This window comes from Perca flavescens, chromosome 17 (assembly GCF_004354835.1).
Source record: "Perca flavescens isolate YP-PL-M2 chromosome 17, PFLA_1.0, whole genome shotgun sequence".
Taxonomy (NCBI): Eukaryota; Metazoa; Chordata; class Actinopteri; order Perciformes; family Percidae; genus Perca; species Perca flavescens.
Window position 1 is genome coordinate 20,219,935 of NC_041347.1, and position 17,320 is coordinate 20,237,254.

The 17,320-nt window shown below is 42.1% G+C and overlaps 1 protein-coding gene across 4 annotated transcripts in view; it reads left to right on the top strand.

Moving 5' to 3' along the window:
* The window catches only part of pcdh15a (protocadherin-related 15a), a 177,680-nt gene that overhangs the window by 143,606 nt on the left and 16,754 nt on the right, over positions 1-17,320 (top strand). For 3 of the 4 annotated variants that reach the window (XM_028603202.1, XM_028603206.1, XM_028603203.1), the window contains exons 26-31: positions 1,444-1,571; positions 6,640-6,855; positions 11,837-11,925; positions 13,064-13,240; positions 15,546-15,764; positions 17,131-17,139. In XM_028603202.1, coding sequence (XP_028459003.1) covers positions 1,444-1,571; positions 6,640-6,855; positions 11,837-11,925; positions 13,064-13,240; positions 15,546-15,764; positions 17,131-17,139 — 838 coding nt within the window. Of the gene's footprint in view, positions 1-1,443; positions 1,572-6,639; positions 6,856-11,836; positions 11,926-13,063; positions 13,241-15,545; positions 15,765-16,138; positions 16,199-17,130; positions 17,140-17,320 lie in introns of those variants that run through there. The other variant, XM_028603204.1, reaches the window with a different exon arrangement.

The following is a 17,320-nucleotide window of genomic DNA, read 5'->3' on the forward strand; positions in this document are numbered from 1 at the left end:
GCTTTTGATTTTTGCATGCCGCCAGATGAAAAATGGTCCTTGACACTGCATATTTTTTACCTAAACTGCAGTGTTGTAAGATTTTTTATGCTGTACACATTCATGCTGTTCATTGCATAGGTGTAACTGTGACCGATTAGGGGGACACATTTTTATACTCAGTATATGTGTTTTCCACTTTAAAGGGGCAGGATGAATATTTTACAAGCCTCACAAAAAAGCAATTAACCAGCAAATTCAGTATTAATATACCAAATTGTCTGCCTCCTTTCCCCATGTCTTTCTCACAGTTTTTCCTCTAACTCCTCTGCGGCTTGATTATTGGCTGCCCTTCAAAATATTATTTCCAATTAATGTGCAAATTGCTTACCTGTTAAACTTCCAGAGCCTTTTATTGTTTGTCACAATAAATGATGAGAGGTAGACCTCACTTAAAAATAATGGCTTAGAAGGCAAGATTTCATCATCATTTTTATTATTTCTCAGAGCCATATTTTACTTAAATTGTGAGGGTTATCAGTAATTGGTTGGTGAACATAATGCAAACTCGCTCAGTTGTTTTCCTGATCTACGTATCAGGGACAGTGAGAGAGAAGTCATCAACACACTTCAGACTCAGTTTTTCTCGATTACAAATATTCGCTGTAATCAAAACATTAACCTCCTCATTATTGACTCAAAGTTGTCCGCTTCACCAAAATAGCTCCTCCCACTGCTTCATTAGAAAGTTAGGAGCATTTTTCTCTTTCCAGCATGCAATCACAAATCCCCTTCAAATTGTCATTGCATTGCAGCTGAGAATTTCTACTGAATAAAGAGGGGTTTTCTTAAATTCAATTAGTCCACTTTTGGTCAAAATGAAACCAAGCTTTTCTGTTTACAGTGAATATTCCAACATTTTCCCAAACCACCCATCCTCAGATGATAAAAAAAAAGTATTACTTTATTTAAACTTGGTGACATTTAGCCAGCGGGATCTTATTTGAAAACATACTGTGATGTTTTCAGTGATGACTGACTGGCAACATACTCTGGGAAATGATTTCAAGCTCTCTTTTGAAGTTACGGACCAGCTGATGACCATGAAAAAATTATATTGACGTGACAATTTTGAGGCTAAATTATGCAACATTTGATCAACGCCAGTACAGATGACTTCAGAGATGTGTTTATTCAACAGCTATTGGTCATGACAATATAAATTTTCTGGCCTTGTCTGTCCCAATTCTTATTTTGCGAGGGTGCAGAAAACCTGGGTTATTAGATGATTGCATAGGTACAGTATATTGAAGTACACAAACTGGAGTTAGTTGTTTTTTGTTTGACATGAACTGAAGTGTCATTGGTCTTATAATATGCTAGATATACATACTGCATCTGTATTTATAAGTGAATGACTTCCACAGTATTTTAATGCATTCTGGTCCCATTTGCTTTTTGTAGCTAACACAGCCAAGGTGTTCATTGAGGTGCTGGATGAGAATGACCACCCTCCCGTCTTCTCCAGGAAGCTCTACATAGGGGGCGTGACGGAAGACAGCAAGATCTTCAGCTCTGTGCTCAAGATAGTGGTAAGAAAACATCAGCTCTGGTCTTCGTTTTTGTCGGTTTGTGCCTGATTCTGCTCCCACCTCTTCAACACTTACCCTGCAGCCATGATGGGAGAATTCATCTGATCTGCTCTCTGCAGCACAGTTTCATCTCAACCCCCTATCGCTTGCTACATCTCTTCTCGCAATTTCTCTCTCCCAACTGCCATCTCCAAAAGCAGGTGGGATCGGAGTGAGCTGAGCTGTGTAATCCCAGTATTTTCACAGAGGCATGGCTGGATATCCTGTCTGTTTATCAGCCTGCTCTGCCAAGGTTTCACTTTGTCAACCTGTATTACTGTATGTCTCTTTTCTGTATGCGTGGGTGTGTGTTAGGGTGTACTTAGGCTTGTGTTTGTGTATAAAATCTTTCATGAACCAGTGTCTTTAATGCCTACCTTGAATGCCAGCACTACAGCTGACACACAGTCATGCATTTATGTGTGAATGTACAATATGTAATGACAACAGATTTGGTTGGGATTATGTTTCTAGTTTTTCTTCATAGTGTGTCTCATTTGTAATTGAAGTATGCAGTATTTAAATACTGAAATGTAATTTCCACTAAGGATGGGGCAGACGTGTCCTCACATTTTTAAAGGTCCCATGACATGGTGCTCTTTGGATGCTTTTATATAGGCCTTAGTGTTCCCCTCATACTGTATCTGAAGTCGTTTTCCCGAAATTCAGCCTTGGTGCAGAATTACAGCCACTAGAGCCAGTCCCACAATAAGTGGTCTGTGTCTGTAGCTATTGAGGAGGAGAGAGGGGGGGCAAGGTGGAGGGTGGGGGTGTGGCCTTGACCAACTGCCACTTTTCTCGTTTGAAAGCCATGATGTCTCTCTCTCATGGGTGGGCCAAATTCTCTGGGCGGGCAAAGCAGAGAAAGGGGAGGTAACTGGGGGGACCATAGGCAGGCTGGGGGAACGCATATTAATGTTAAAAAATCTCATAAAGTGAAATTTACATGTCATGGGACCTTTAAAATCCTATTTTTGTCCCCCTCACCTTTATTGTGTCAGGTTGATTTGAATACTAAAGTCTCTGAATTCTCCAACTGTCTAGCCCTTAAAGCCTGTTTCATAAACAATTTACATCATGATTAATCCAAACATCTCTGCTTTAATGTCAGTAAAAATGCTTTCAGCTTGACTTTGCCACCACAGTAATGGTGGTGGCACTAGAGAGCACAACACGTACTGTACATCAGCTGGCGGGTGTTTTTTAGCTTTTTTTAATTTTTTATACCCAACACAACTTTAGCCTGACAAAGGTTGAGCTGTATCTTTGATGTGATGCTATCAGTGCCCATAATCATGACTTCTATTTTGTTGCAATTCAGCTGAAGTAAATTGATGGCTATCTAAACTTTAATATCAGTCTTGTAGGACAGCTAACCTCTAGCTTGAGTATTATGCAACTTAACGATAGAAATCTGTCCAAGTGGAGATATATAAATAGATATAAGGCTGTTTATTACGATCTGTTTGATGCAGTTTAAGCAAACTCTGTGTCATTTACCTATTGTGTTCAAGACTTTTAGGCTGGGTAATAATGCTCAAAAATCATTTTGAATGTGTGTCACTCGTGTGTGGTCACAACATAGTACAGACCAACAATATATTTATAGTGTATTATGGGTTTCACTAACACCTTTTCAAATATTTTGGCAGTTAAAGGAAACTTCATTGGGAGGAACTGTAGCCAGTTTAAAATAAGATGACACCTAGGCAGAAACATGGGAGCTATTTTCAGTATAATGGACACTGAAGAATGTTTAAGAACAGAAGGACATGTAATATCTAGCAGGCAAGTTGAGGAGTACAAAGGTCATGTAGGGAGATTCATAAAAAGTATTTCAGACCTTCCGGCAGATGTGAAATGTGTTGCTGTCTAAAAGCAAAAAGATGGTAATACCAGGGGAAGCTGGGGATTATATTTAATTTATTAATGGTCCCAAATAAAACTCTGGGGTTGCTTTTTTCTGCAGGAAATGAGCTTATCATCTTATTATAACTTTAAAAAAAAAAAACTCATAGGACACAGAAACATTCCTCAAGGACTTGGTAAAGCCATGTGAATCATTCTTTGCTGCATTTGACAACTCTAAACATGGAGTTAGCACATGTTAAGAGACGCAGGCATTATGGGAGATACCTAATCATCTAAAATTTCAAAAAGGTTAGTATTATTTGAACATTGACTCAATAGCTCATTACATCACTACATAAGACAATTATGTATGTGTGTGTATGTATATATATATATATATATATATATATAATCTTATAAATCTTATCTTTTTTTTTAATTCTAGCTAATTCCGATGGTTAAGAGTTAAGTGTGCCATCTCATTCATGATCCCATATTGTCATGGGCAACTGGAGAGAGAGAGGAGGGTCATTGCAACTTTTTGATAAGGAATGCAGAGCAAAATCATCTTTTTTGGAATCATGAACGATGAAGATGATTTGAAAATGTCTGATTAACCAAGACCTCTTAATATGTAAAAACCCATTTTGTGTAGGCTCATGTTCTGATACCACTAAACAGATCAACATCAACACAGTGCAGCGGCTTCAACCACTCAACCAGTCCAGAATCCCTTTCCTCTCTTTCCTTTTACTTGGAATAGACACCCAAGTGTAGAATTTTGGGTCAAGTGCTATCTATAATTTCCCCGGAGCCAAGCCTTCTTTGGAGTATGGCTAGAGTGAAGCGTTTGTATTTGACTTCAATAGTAATGAATCTGAGCACCCCTTTCTCTGGAGATAATCATGAGTAATTTCGTCAACATTTAACATACTGTGACACTAGTTGCTAAAGTCTAATAAATGGTTTGGAAAGATTAAGTGGGAAATATTTCATTAACAAGGTAAAAGTGTGCTGTTGAGAAAAAAAGGTCTGATTGCATGATTTACTCCCTGCTCCTTGTGACACTAACTTGACCCTGTTTTTATTAATCAGTAAGTAATTGGATTCTTGGGTAGCTAAATGACAGTCAATTTTTCCTAGCACTCTCTTTGACCGCTTTTTTTAAACACAGTGAAAAAAGCTTTTTGAACAACAAGCAGATGCCTTTAGCTTTCAATTTTTAATGTAAACCATTGAGATCCATATGTGCATTCCCCCTTGCTGTTTAATGTCCACCCCATCATCCACAACCATTTTTAAACGGTGTGCCCTACATAAATGATGCTGGTACATATATTTGCTAAATTTGTCTTTACCCAATGAGGATGTCTCTCTCTGTTAATTTGTGCAGCCCTTTTATTGGGACCTTGCTCCCCCTTTCCTATCTCTTCCAATAACTGGAGGAAAAAAAAGAGATTGCTCCTATTTATCAGTGTCACTTGCTACAGACAAGCACTCTGAAAATTGATGCCTGTGTGAGCTCAGTGGCCAGTCAGAATGCGTACCTCCGAGGTTGATGGGAGAATTCTGTGGTTTTGCTAACAATGACACAGAGCGATTTGACAGATTATGATCCTCATAAATTGTTTTTGAGGATTAAATGGTTATACCCCAATAATTTTCTTGTTTTGATTTAAGAAATGGTATTTTTTTTTTTAAATGTAATAAATTTCCCAAAATTTAAAGCAGCTATAATTTGTTTTCACAATAACAATGTATCAAATGACAATGTCTAATAGTGGGACATCACTTAAAGCTCCCCTCTTTCACCTCTTGTTTGAGTTTGCTGTGTTCAATTAATTGTTAATTAAAAAAATTTGCCTGTCAGTGGTTGCCAAATCATGGCACTAAAAACAATGCTGCCCTCAAGAAGAAGAAAAAAAAAGTTCTATAACCAGACAGCTCTGATGGTCTGTTTTCTGCAAAATGATTGTGTGATAAATAACAGCAAGATTGAGTCGCACAAGAACCCCCCCATATATATGTATATATATATATATATATTAGGGCTGTCAAAATTAACGCGTTAATTTTTGCGTTAATTTTTTGATATTTAACTCGTTAAAAAAAATTAACGAAATTAACGCAGCTGTGTTTGTTTACTTCATGTGGCGGCTGAGAAACGTGTCGTCTCCATAACACCAGGCGGCGCTACTCTGTATTGTTGCCCAAGTAATGAAAACCGGCAGCTGATTGGACGAACGCGTCACATGGGTTTGTTTTCTCCGGATATTGAGAGCCAGACTGTCATGGCGGCCGTTCAGAATACGATCTCATATTGTACTAAGATAGTTCACTGAAACATGTTTCTGAAAACATTTTAAGCGAGAAATAGGCCGTGCAGTTGCTGAATCTGTCTTCATTTCAGCTCAACAAAGGTCAATTTAGAAGATTTTCGTCAGATTTTGAGAGACTAGTCACGTCACCTCACTCCGCTCGCCATTTCAGGGTTAGTCCCGACTGCCCTGCCGCCGACTGAACATAGGCTCGTTGGAGATGAACTGCGCCTCGCCTGTAAAGTAGACAAGAGCAGGCGACAGCAGCCGGGGACGGTGACAAAAATCTGCTCTCAAGTCAGACAGTTTCTAGCCGTTTCCAGCAGCCTTCAACAGGACTAAATAAGCCAAATTGTTGCTGCTGTTGTTCTGAAAGATATTAAACATTCTGAACTTAGCAGAACCTTTCCTTGTTTGTTCATATTTGCAAAGTTAAATGATTTAGCATTTAAATATCCATTATTATAAGCTTCAGTCTCAATTTAAAAAAGCGATTAATTGCGATTAATTACAGCAAATTGTGCAATTAATTAGTTAATTTTTTTTAATCGATTGACAGCCCTAATATATATATATTGACAGCCCTAATATATATATATATATATATATATATATATATATATATATATATATATATATACATATCCTGTGATATCCCAGAAGTGCCCAGAACTGCAATATTCTTGGAACTAAACAGTTCCAAGAATTGATTAATTGGTGGATGTTGGTTCAAGCTGTATTGAAATCTCAAATTAGTCCTTTTCTTTCCATAACACATTGTTTTCACTTATTCTTATTGATTTGAGTATAACACATCATTTTTCCAGTCTGTGTAAGTGGGTGCTACATGTGTGTTACAGGCCACTGATAAGGACACTGGGAATTACAGTGCGATGGCATACCGCCTGATTATCCCGCCCACACCAGAGGGCCAGGACAGCTTCGTCATCGAGACCTACACGGGTATTATCAAATCGGCCATTATGTTTCGAAATATGCGCAGGTCCTACTTCAGCTTTGAAGTTATTGCCACAGACAACTATGGAAAAGGTCTCAGCAGCAGGGCAGACGTGGTGGTGAGTATCCAGTATGGTGCCTTGTATAGTATATATATGTATGTTTCTACTGATCAACATACTGCACGTGTACTGGTCCGGTGCACACTGGTGAACACTCTGTGTTAGTCCTTGAGTTACATGTCCCCTGCACACCAGTGGCATATTGAGTGCATGTTGTATGAGAACAGTCCTTTGAAATATGGAGTTGGTTTGCAATGTCACCTGTCTATAATTTATTGATACTAGAGAGTCTTATCAGAGGGGCCTCCCAGCCATTGTTCACATCAAAGTAAATTTAGTAGTCATTGGGGAGTGCTTCACATCCTGTGAAAAGTGTGAGTAAGGTATTTTATGGCTCTGGAGGAGCTTTGTCAACTCGGAGATCAAGTGACATCAGTTTAGTAAACTTTTGGGATATTTAAAGCAAATGTTTTTTGACATTTGGGGGCAATAGGCTCATTCACTTTCTGGCAGAGTTAGATGAGCAGATTAGCACTGCTCTCATGTCTAATAGTGGCATCACTGAAAAATATGCGTATTTCCCAAGATGGTGAATTATTGTTTTATTGAAAGTATGCAATATAAACTGTGTGTGTTGAGTTTGAAAGATTAGGTAGAGAGGGTCTAACAAAAGACACTTTCAGTTTTTATTATGGTAAGTGTGGCTCCAGTGTTTTAAAGCTTGACCCATACGAGCGAGTGAAGGATGAAAATCAGGATATCTTGGTCTCTGCTGCAATAAATTTCCATCCATCCATCTTCGTCCGCTTATCCGGTGTTGGGTCGCGGGGGGAGCAGCTCCAGCAGGGGACCCCAAACTTCCCTTTCCCGAGCCACATTAACCAGCTCCGACTGGGGGATCCCGAGGCGTTCCCAGGCCAGGTTGGAGATATAATCCCTCCAACTAGTCCTGGGTCTTCCCCAAGGCCTCCTCCCAGCTGGATATGCCTGGAACACCTCCCTAGGGAGGCGCCCAGGGGGCATCCTTACCAGATGCCTGAACCACTTCAACTGGCTCCTTTTGACGCGAAAGAGCAGCGGCTCTACTCCGAGCTCCTCACAGATGACTGAGCTTCTCACCCTATCTCTAAGGGAGACACTAGCCACCCTCCTGAGGGAAACCCATTTTGGCCGCTTGTACCCTGAATCTCTTTTGGTCATGACCCAGCCTTCATGACCATAGGTGAGGGTAGGAACGAAAACTGACCGGTAGATTGAGAGCTTTGCCTTCTGGCTTAGCTCTCTTTTCGTCACAACGGTGCAATAAATTGAATGTAATACCACACCCACTGCGCCGATTCTCCGACCAATCTCCCGCTCCATTGTCCCCTCACTCGTGAACAAAACCCCAAGGTACTTGAACTCCTTCACTTGGGGTAAGGACTCATTCCCTACCTGGAGTAGGCACTCCATCGGTTTCCTGCTGAGAAACATGGCCTCAGATTTAGAGGTGCTGATCCTCATCCCTGCCGCTTCACACTCGGCTGCGAACCGATCCAGTGAGTGCTGAAGGTCACAGGCCGATGATGCCATCAGGACCACATCATCTGCAAAGAGCAGCGATGAGATCCCCAGCCCACCGAACTGCAACCCCTCTCCACCCCGACTACGCCTCGATATCCTGTCCATAAATGTTACAAACAGGATTGGTGACAAAGCGCAGCCCTGACGGAGGCCAACCCTCACCTGAAACGAGTCCGACTTACTGCCGAGAACCCGGACACAGCTCTCACTTTGGTCGTACAGAGATTGGATGGCCCTTAGAAGAGACCCCCTCACCCCATACTCCCGCAGCACCTCCCACAGTATCTCCCGGGGGACCCGGTCATATGCCTTCTCCAAATCCACGAAACACACGTAGACCGGATGGGCATACTCCCAGGCCCCCTCCAGGATCCTTGCGAGAGTGAAGATCTGGTCCATTGTTCCACGACCAGGACGGAATCCACATTGTTCCTCTTCAATCTGAGGTTCGACTATCAGCTGAACCCTCCTTTCCAGCACCTTGGAGTAGACTTTACCAGGGAGGCTGAGAAGTGTGATACCCCTGTAATTGGCACACACCCTCTGGTCCCCCTTTTTGAAAAGGGGAACCACCACCCCAGTCTGCCACTCCTTTGGCACTGTCCCAGACTTCTACGCAATGTTGAAGAGGCATGTCAACCAGGACAGCCCCTCCACACCCAGAGCCTTGAGCATTTCTGGACGGATCTCATCAATCCCCGGGGCTTTGCCACTGTGGAGTTGTTTGACTACATTTGTGACTTCCGCCTGGGAAATTGACAATTATCCCCCATCAACCTCCAGCACTGCCTCTAACATAGAGGGCGTATTAGTCGGATTCAGGAGTTCCTCAAAGTGCTCCTTCCACCGCCCTATTAACTCCTCAGTTGAGGTCAACAGTGTCCCATCCTTACTGTACACAGCTTGGATGGTTCCCCGCTTCCCCCTCCTGAGGTGGCGAACAGTTTTCCTGAAGCACCTTGGTGCCGACCGAAAGTCTGTGTCTTCTCCAAACTTCTCCCACACCCGCTGCTTTGCCTCTTTCATGGCAGAGGCTGCAGCCCTTCGGGCCCTTCGGTATCCTGCGACTGCCTCCGTAGTCCTCTGGGATAACATATCCCGGAAAGACTCCTTCTTCAGTCGGACAGCTTCCCTGACCACCCATGTCCACCATGGTGTTCGTGGGTTACCGCCCCTTGAGGCACCTAAGACCCTAAGACCACAGCTCCTCGCCGCAGCTTCAGCAATGGAAACTTTGAACATTGTCCACTCGGGTTCAATGCCCCCAGGCTCCACAGGGATGCACAAAAAGCTTCGCCGGAGGTGTGAGTTGAAAGTCTGTCAGACAGGGGCCTCCTCCAGACGTTCCCAATTTACCCGCACTACACGTTTGGGCTTACCAGGTCTGTCCAGAGTCTTCCCCCACCCCCTGAACCAACTGACCACCAGATGGTGATTGGTTGACAGCTCCGCCCCTCTCTTCATCCGAGCGTCCAAAACATACAGCCTCAGATCAGGTGAAACGATTATAAAATCGATCATTGACCTTTGGCCTAGGGTGCTCTGGTACCAAGTACACTTATGAGCATCCCTATATTTGAACATGGTGTTCGTTATAGACAATCCATGACTAGCACAGAAGTCCAACAACAAACAACCACTCTGGTTTAGATCAGGGAGGCCGTTCCTCCCAATCACGCCTTTCCATGTGTCTCCATCATTGCCCACGTGCGCGTTGAAGTCCCCCAGCAGAACAATGGAGTCCCCCACTGGAGCCCCATGCAGGACTCCACTCAAGGTCTCCATAAAGGCCGAATACTCCGAACTTGTTTGGTGCATATGCACAAACAACAGTCAGAGTTTTCCCCCCCACAACCCGCAGGCGTAGGGAAGCGACCCTCTCGTCCACCGGGTTAAACTCCAACGTAGCGGCGCTCAGCTGGGGGCTTGTAAGTATCCCCACACCCGCCCGGCACCTCACACCCTGGGCAACTCCTATCCAACCCATTCCAACCCCTATCCAGGAGTAAGGTTCCAGAACTGAGACGTGCGTAGAGGTAAGCCCCACCAGATCTAACCGGTAGCGCTCCACCTCCTGCACCAGTTCTGGCTCCTTCCCCCACAGAGAGGTGACATTCCACATCCCCAGAGCCAGCGTCTGCTGCCCGGGTCTGGTCCGTTGAGGCCCCTGACCTTCACTGCCACCCATGTGGCAGCGCACCCGACCCCAGCGGTTCCTCCCACAGGTGGTGGGCCCATGGGCTGGAGAGATGGGGGCCACGTAGCTTTTTCGGGCTCTGCCCGGCCGGGCTCCATGGCAAACCCGGCCACCAGACGCTCGCTGACGAGCACGCCATCTGGGCCTGGCTCCAGACGGGGGCTCCGGGCTTCCTCCGGGCAGGGTCACTCCATCTCTACCACTCATAGGGTTTTTGAACCATTCTTTGTCTGGCCCCTCACCTGAGACCACTTTGCCTTGGGAGACCCTACCAGGTGCACAAAGCTCCAGACAACACAGCCCTCAGGTTCATAGAGACACACAAACCTCTCCACCACGATAAGGTGATGTTTCCCGGAGAGGGCAATAAATTTGACCATTCTATTTTCTCTCTTTTAAGTCCCACTAATTTATGGAAGGTTAATATTAAATTGCTGATTTTCAGTAATAATTCAGTATATCAAAAGATGTTTTCCTTTATACTAATCTGTTCATTATGAGGCTCAATGATGCTTTTTTGTTTTTGTTTACTCAGTGCTAAATGTTTTGGTTCCAGTCTATTGAATTATTCACAGTAGGCACAGGACATACAACATAGCTGGTGATCCAATTAGACTCTTTCTTTCAGCAATGTGTATTCACTGTGTACACATTACATGCATCTGTGTGTGTGTGCGTGTTTGTTCGTGCATGTTTTTGTGTGTGTGTGTGCACGTGTGTGTCTGTGTCTGTGTGCCTTTTGTCTCTGTGTGCATTTATTTTTCCCAATAATTTCCCCACGCACATGCTGTGATTGGGCTCAGGCAGCTTTGCCCCCAATTCGATGCTTATCTTTCCTGACTGTGGGAAGGCTTATTTTTCGTTTCAGTGAAATATGCCTGGCTAACAAGCCTCTAACGAGACAGAAGGAGGGTTTGGGACATTGCCTGAATATGAGAGAGCAGCAAGTGTGTAACCATGGTGCTCGTTAATTTTCAAGGGGAAACCTAATTTCACAGGAGCCGCATGAGAGATTTGGCTTCCGAGCACAGAGGCTGTTGCCTATACACTTAACTGCGGCATCAGAATTAAGTCCTATTTGCCGCATGGAACCAATGCAAGTAGGCAATTAGAAGGTCCTGTTTGGTCCACCAACAGAAGCTCCAACAGAGATGACCAAACTCACATTAGGACATATGCAATGTACTGGCTTAATCGCTATTTACCTCTAGTTTCTGCTGTCTGTTTCACCTCTTGCTCCATTATTTATCTCTTTCCCTCTACCCTACTCTCACTCAGGTTTCCGTGGTCAACGCGTTGGACATGCAAATTGTTGTGTCTACTGTCCCACCTTCTTTAGTGGAAGCGAATAGGGAGCAGCTCATTAGGTAAGAAAGCTTTTGAAACATGAAAGAAACCAAATTACCCTTATTAATGAGAAGAAACCAATACCGGTGTTTGCACTGCTAGGAGTACATTTTTGTGTTAATTTTAATATAGACAGAAAATACCTTTCAACAGACCTCATCTCACTCTCGTCCATGCAACATATTATTTTCAGTACATTTCCTTGCCCTCGAATATTATATATTAGAGGGAATAATTTTGTTAATTGATCTCAGGAAGAATTGTCACTGGAAAATTAATTGCATCGTTTTGTACTGTGCTATGATATGAGGTGAACTTGGTTCAAGGTGGAACCTTCATTTGCATATAAAATAATTTTGTAGGCCTGGAGTGACGTGTATGATTTAGCTGTGCCAAACAACTGTTGAAATAAACTGGACCTAATAAGAAATGAATGTTACGTACAACTTGTCTGTTGTTGTTCAATAACCATTGACCAATTGATTAAGATAATGGATTAGCCAATGAGACAGTTGAGTCTGTCCTCTAGAGTCTGTTTTCCTGGTCCAAATTAATTAATGATAGAGATTCATGAAACATCTTTTTGCAGCTCTTGGGGCACTGTGTTTAGTTTAATTATTCAATCTGAAAGGCAAATGGGTGTTAATAGTTGTTTTTCAAGAGCTTGCTGTTTCTCTCCCACACAAGTGACACTGCTCTTTAGGCTGAAAACCACACACATTAGTCATGTTAAGCTCTTTGCAGTGATGACATTTGAGAGGTCTCCGATTTTGCACAGTGCTGGTGATAATCCAGGGCCATTTTACCTGAGTGCTCAAACTGTTTATCCACCTTGGCAAAGGCAGACAGAAAGGCTTTCCTTTATTGGCTGTAATTTGAGGTGTGGATTCCTCCCTGCCTGAAAAGGCTTATCAAAACCTTGTTTTGCCAAGAGCCCAGTATGGAGAAGCAAAATGCAGCCCAATGGGACAATCATTGCCAGAATGGAGTACTTAAAATTAGTGGATGTCATATTGCTTTGGGCACAGAGGTGCCAAAATGGTTTGTATTACTGAGATTTTGGCTTATATAATTCTGGGCATTACCTGATTTTTTTGTATTTACGGCATTATTGCTTTCTATATATAAGTTTGACTTGTGGTTTTGTGTTCATTTCAGTATTCTGGAGCGCCACATCCAGGACCAGATTCCAGGTGCCAAGGTGATTGTAGAGTCAATCGGGCCACGTCGTCATGGCGATGGCTTTGAACTAGAGGACTACAGTAAGTCAGATCTGATGGTGTACGCCATTGACCCGCTCACCAACAGGGCCATCTCGCCCAAGGAGCTCTTCAAGTGAGTGGGTGAATTTATCACAAGAAGAACAGTCCATCATTTGGTTTAAATTGATGTCCTAATGTCCCTGCTGTGCTGCATGTCTTCCTTGCAGTCTCTCTTGTGAGCAGGCTCCCTGTGGCTTCCTCCTCTACAGTGTCTCCATTTTTTCATTGCTTTTACTTTATTTAAAAGATATGATTATCCTTCAGGAGCACCACATATTTCATATGTCATAAAAAATGAGCAGATATAGGGAAGAAAAAAAAAGGGGGGGTGAAGATGGGAGTATTTCCATCAGTCCATTCAACCCGTCAAAGGGCCTGAGATATGCAAGCAATACATTGAATTCCTTTTGTTTGGGCCATGTTCACATGCTATTAAAGCAACAGAAAAAAAGAGACTTTTTCATCCCTTCAGAAGAAAAAAGACCTTTCCTGGCACCTGACGACAACCTTACCTTTCTCATGTTTCTTAGCCCCTCTGTAAAACCGATCAGACATCAATCTTATAAAGGCAACACCATTAGAGCATGTTAGTTGCCAATCAATAGGAAACACCCCCTTCTGAGTTGTCCCCTTCACTGTCTACACACTTTCCCTCCTGCTTGTCTTACATTGAGCTATCTGACACAATTGTCTGTCTTTATTTCTCCTTATCTATGGTTACTGCTGATTCTGATTTGTGTTTGGCCCCATTTGGAAATGCTCCACTCAAATGACATTTAGAAGTGCTTTGTGTATGTACTGAATTAATCTATATACATTATCTCAGTGTCCTTGACCATCAAAGGAGTGCCTCAACTGTTTTTTAAGTGGGGAATAGAGCTTGAAGACATTGGAAGTGTTGCACTTGTGTCATAAGAACAGCTTTTTTGTTTAACCAAAACTAGTGACCATCTCTGTTATCGCAAGTGGCAGCTTTTAAGAGAGCCAAGCTAATTTTAAAAGAGGCTTGCTACATCCCTGCTTTAATATGAATCTGCTTCCTTACATACAGATGCTGTCAGGAAAATCATTCCGACTAGAGGAGAATAGCTTTTTATGCATGCAGTGCATGTCTGTGTCAATGTTGTAGGGTAATTGCATGTAATATATCTGCGACTTTGCTGTCAGATCACAGAGGGAGAAAGAGAAAGACAACATAGTGAGTGGATTCTTGTGTAATAGAATGTCCTTATGCCACCTTGAATGTAGCACCCTCTACCATTTGAGCTCTCTGGAGGATAGATTGCCAGAGAGGTCATTTGATAACCTTTATCTCCACTCATTTATTCACCTTTAGAAAAACAAAAATGACAGTAATTGGATGTGGCATTGTGCTTACTCCTTTGTAAAGCAGAATGTTTGAAAGCCACTCTGGTTATTGTTATAAAATAACGTTGGAGGAACAGTGGGCGGATTGTTTGTATTCATGTTCATTTTAATACAATATTAATGCAAATTCTGCCACATATCTGTAATTGAAACTCTGTAGAAGTGGGATTCAACACATTTTGGTAGAAAGGTCACACTAAATATTTCTTTTATCTCCTTTTGACAAATCATTTGCACCTAAAGATAAAAACATGCATTTCTATGAGCAGTATGCAGATTCCCTGTCGCATTTACATCATTCATAAGGTGATTATCTAAATTACCAGATGCCACTGACTTTGAAATAATTGTCTCTCAGGAAATGAGATACTTAACCTGCAATAACTGTTTGTTTGTTTTAGGCCACAGCCGAAACAATATGTCACTACAACATTGACATACTGTATCATCACCTTTGAAGTTGATATGGCAAATTTGTTAGCAAACAGTTGCATATATACAAATCCAGCAGTTTACAGATCAACATTTTCATTTCATTTGGAGAACTCTGTTTTGGGTCTCTACAAACTTCTGAGTGAAATATATGGCTCTTTAGCTGGTCACTTGTCGCTAACTGTGCCGTCTGCCATAAGTACATAGTGTACCATAGGTTTTTAGAGATTTTCCCCTGCAAACAGCTGCCTGCTGTAGTGAAATAGACTCTGCAAGAGCTGTGAGTTTGAACCAAAACAGTTAAGTTGCTGGCTGGACAGCTAAACAATGAGCTGAAACTCGCTTTAAAGCTCCATAAAGCCGAGCTGCAGATTCAGGTGATAATTCTCTGTAGGTTCATCACAGGACCATTTTCACATTCTCTCATTGTTTTCACATCATCATTTGATACATTGTTTTTACAAAAATATTAATTATAGCCGGTTTAAGATAAATATGATATTCAAGAGTATGCAAGATTAAGAAGATTACCAACTGTGCTGCTAGAAAGTCACTTCTTCTCCTGTTGTAAATCATAGATTTCTCGATGGGAATGTGCTGGAAATCAACAAGGAGTTCCAGCCGTACCTGGGCGAGGGTGGACGCATCCTTGAGATTCGCTCTCCAGACATTGTGGCTAGTGTGAAGAAGGCGGCGCAGGCTGTGGGCTACACAGAGGGAGCTCTCCTGGCCCTGGCCATCATCATCATCCTCTGCTGCATCCCTGCCATCCTTATCGTCATGGTCACCTACAAACAGTGAGTACTTTCGCCTCAGTAATCATCACTGTATTCGATTAATCATCTTTAACCGGTTGTCAGAAAATTGAGAGGGCAATACATTTTAATTAAACAGACCAATGTCCTGGGAGATATTATATTACACTGAGTTTTAGCAGAAGCATTGGCTCCATTACAGACAAATCGGATATTTATTGTTGAAATGTAAACCATTGTTTACATCCTGTAACCTGTGGCCTGTTAGAATAGAGGCAGGAAAACCACAAACAGCATTGTTGAGAAGTGTATTTGTGAAGTATTTAAGATAAATCGAGAGCACTTCTTTCCTTTTGGTGTTTGTGTGTCTCTTACTTTTTCTCCCTCTCTCTATCTCTGTCTCTCGCTCTCATCAGACATGCTGACTGTGCACTGTGCTGGGCTAATCTCCCTGCTCATGCTCTGTGAAAGCAGATTAATTAACACTCATTTGTGACAAATATCTACAGCCAATTGTGACCGTCACAGTGCGTCTTCACGCTACTTAATCATCTCTGCCTGACACACACCACAATAAACAATGTCTGGCTTGCTCTGTCTCTCTCATTCACGCTCACACTGTGCCGCTTACAAAAATGTGATGCCCTTTGTTTAATAGTGAGGTAGTTGAACTCTTGGTTGGCAAAAAGTCAGGTTCTTACCCCCTCTAATCGTTGGTATGATGCAAATGTTCCATAAATGGTGATGTTTGGGAAATGTTTATCCACAGCAGATGGGCCAAGTGGTTGTCCTCACGCAAATGCACAGACCAAACACACAGCAGAAAGCTAACACACAAACTGTCACAGCAGATGGCACTTTGTTGGTGGCATCATTACTTTGGTAAAATTAAATGATTTAGGGAATCATTTTCTGCGTGTCGACATAACTCGTTGTTGCCTAAATTTGGGTGATGAACATAGTATTTAAAACATGAGTCTGTTTATTCATGTGAAATAATTGAATTTTGTGTTGAATAAGTAATGGAGACATGAAGCATAAAAGATTCACTTAAGAAGAAAGCAAAAGCTACTTTTTTTGCATGTAGCCCTACAGTCACTGCTGAAGGCTTAAGTGCTTCCGACTTTGCGTAGAAATTAAAGAGAATGTCCAGAAAATTTTCTCCTGTTTTTTGGTAAAATAGATAACATTGTATGAGTAAGGACTGCATGAATAATTGTATCAAACATGTGTCTGTGTCACCTCCCAACATTAAATACCTCCGAGCATTAAAATTGTATGGAGTTACACTCTTGACAAATTATGTAATTACTCATCTCTTTTTGTCCCCTTTCTCTCTCTCTCTCTCTCTCTCTCTCTCTCTCTCTCTCTCTACTCTCCTTTCTTCTGAATCAAAACGTATAACCAGATTCAAAGAGTAAGTAATTTGTCTTCTACAAGTGATCTTTCATTGCTTGAAGTGTGCGTGTGAGAAGTACACAGTTTTTCTCATCTTCTGTATTCATTTGTTATTTAAAGATGAGTTGAATGTGCGAAGATGATTAACAAAATGTCTGCCAGCATAATGACATAAAGAACCCTGATTTATCTTGTATGTT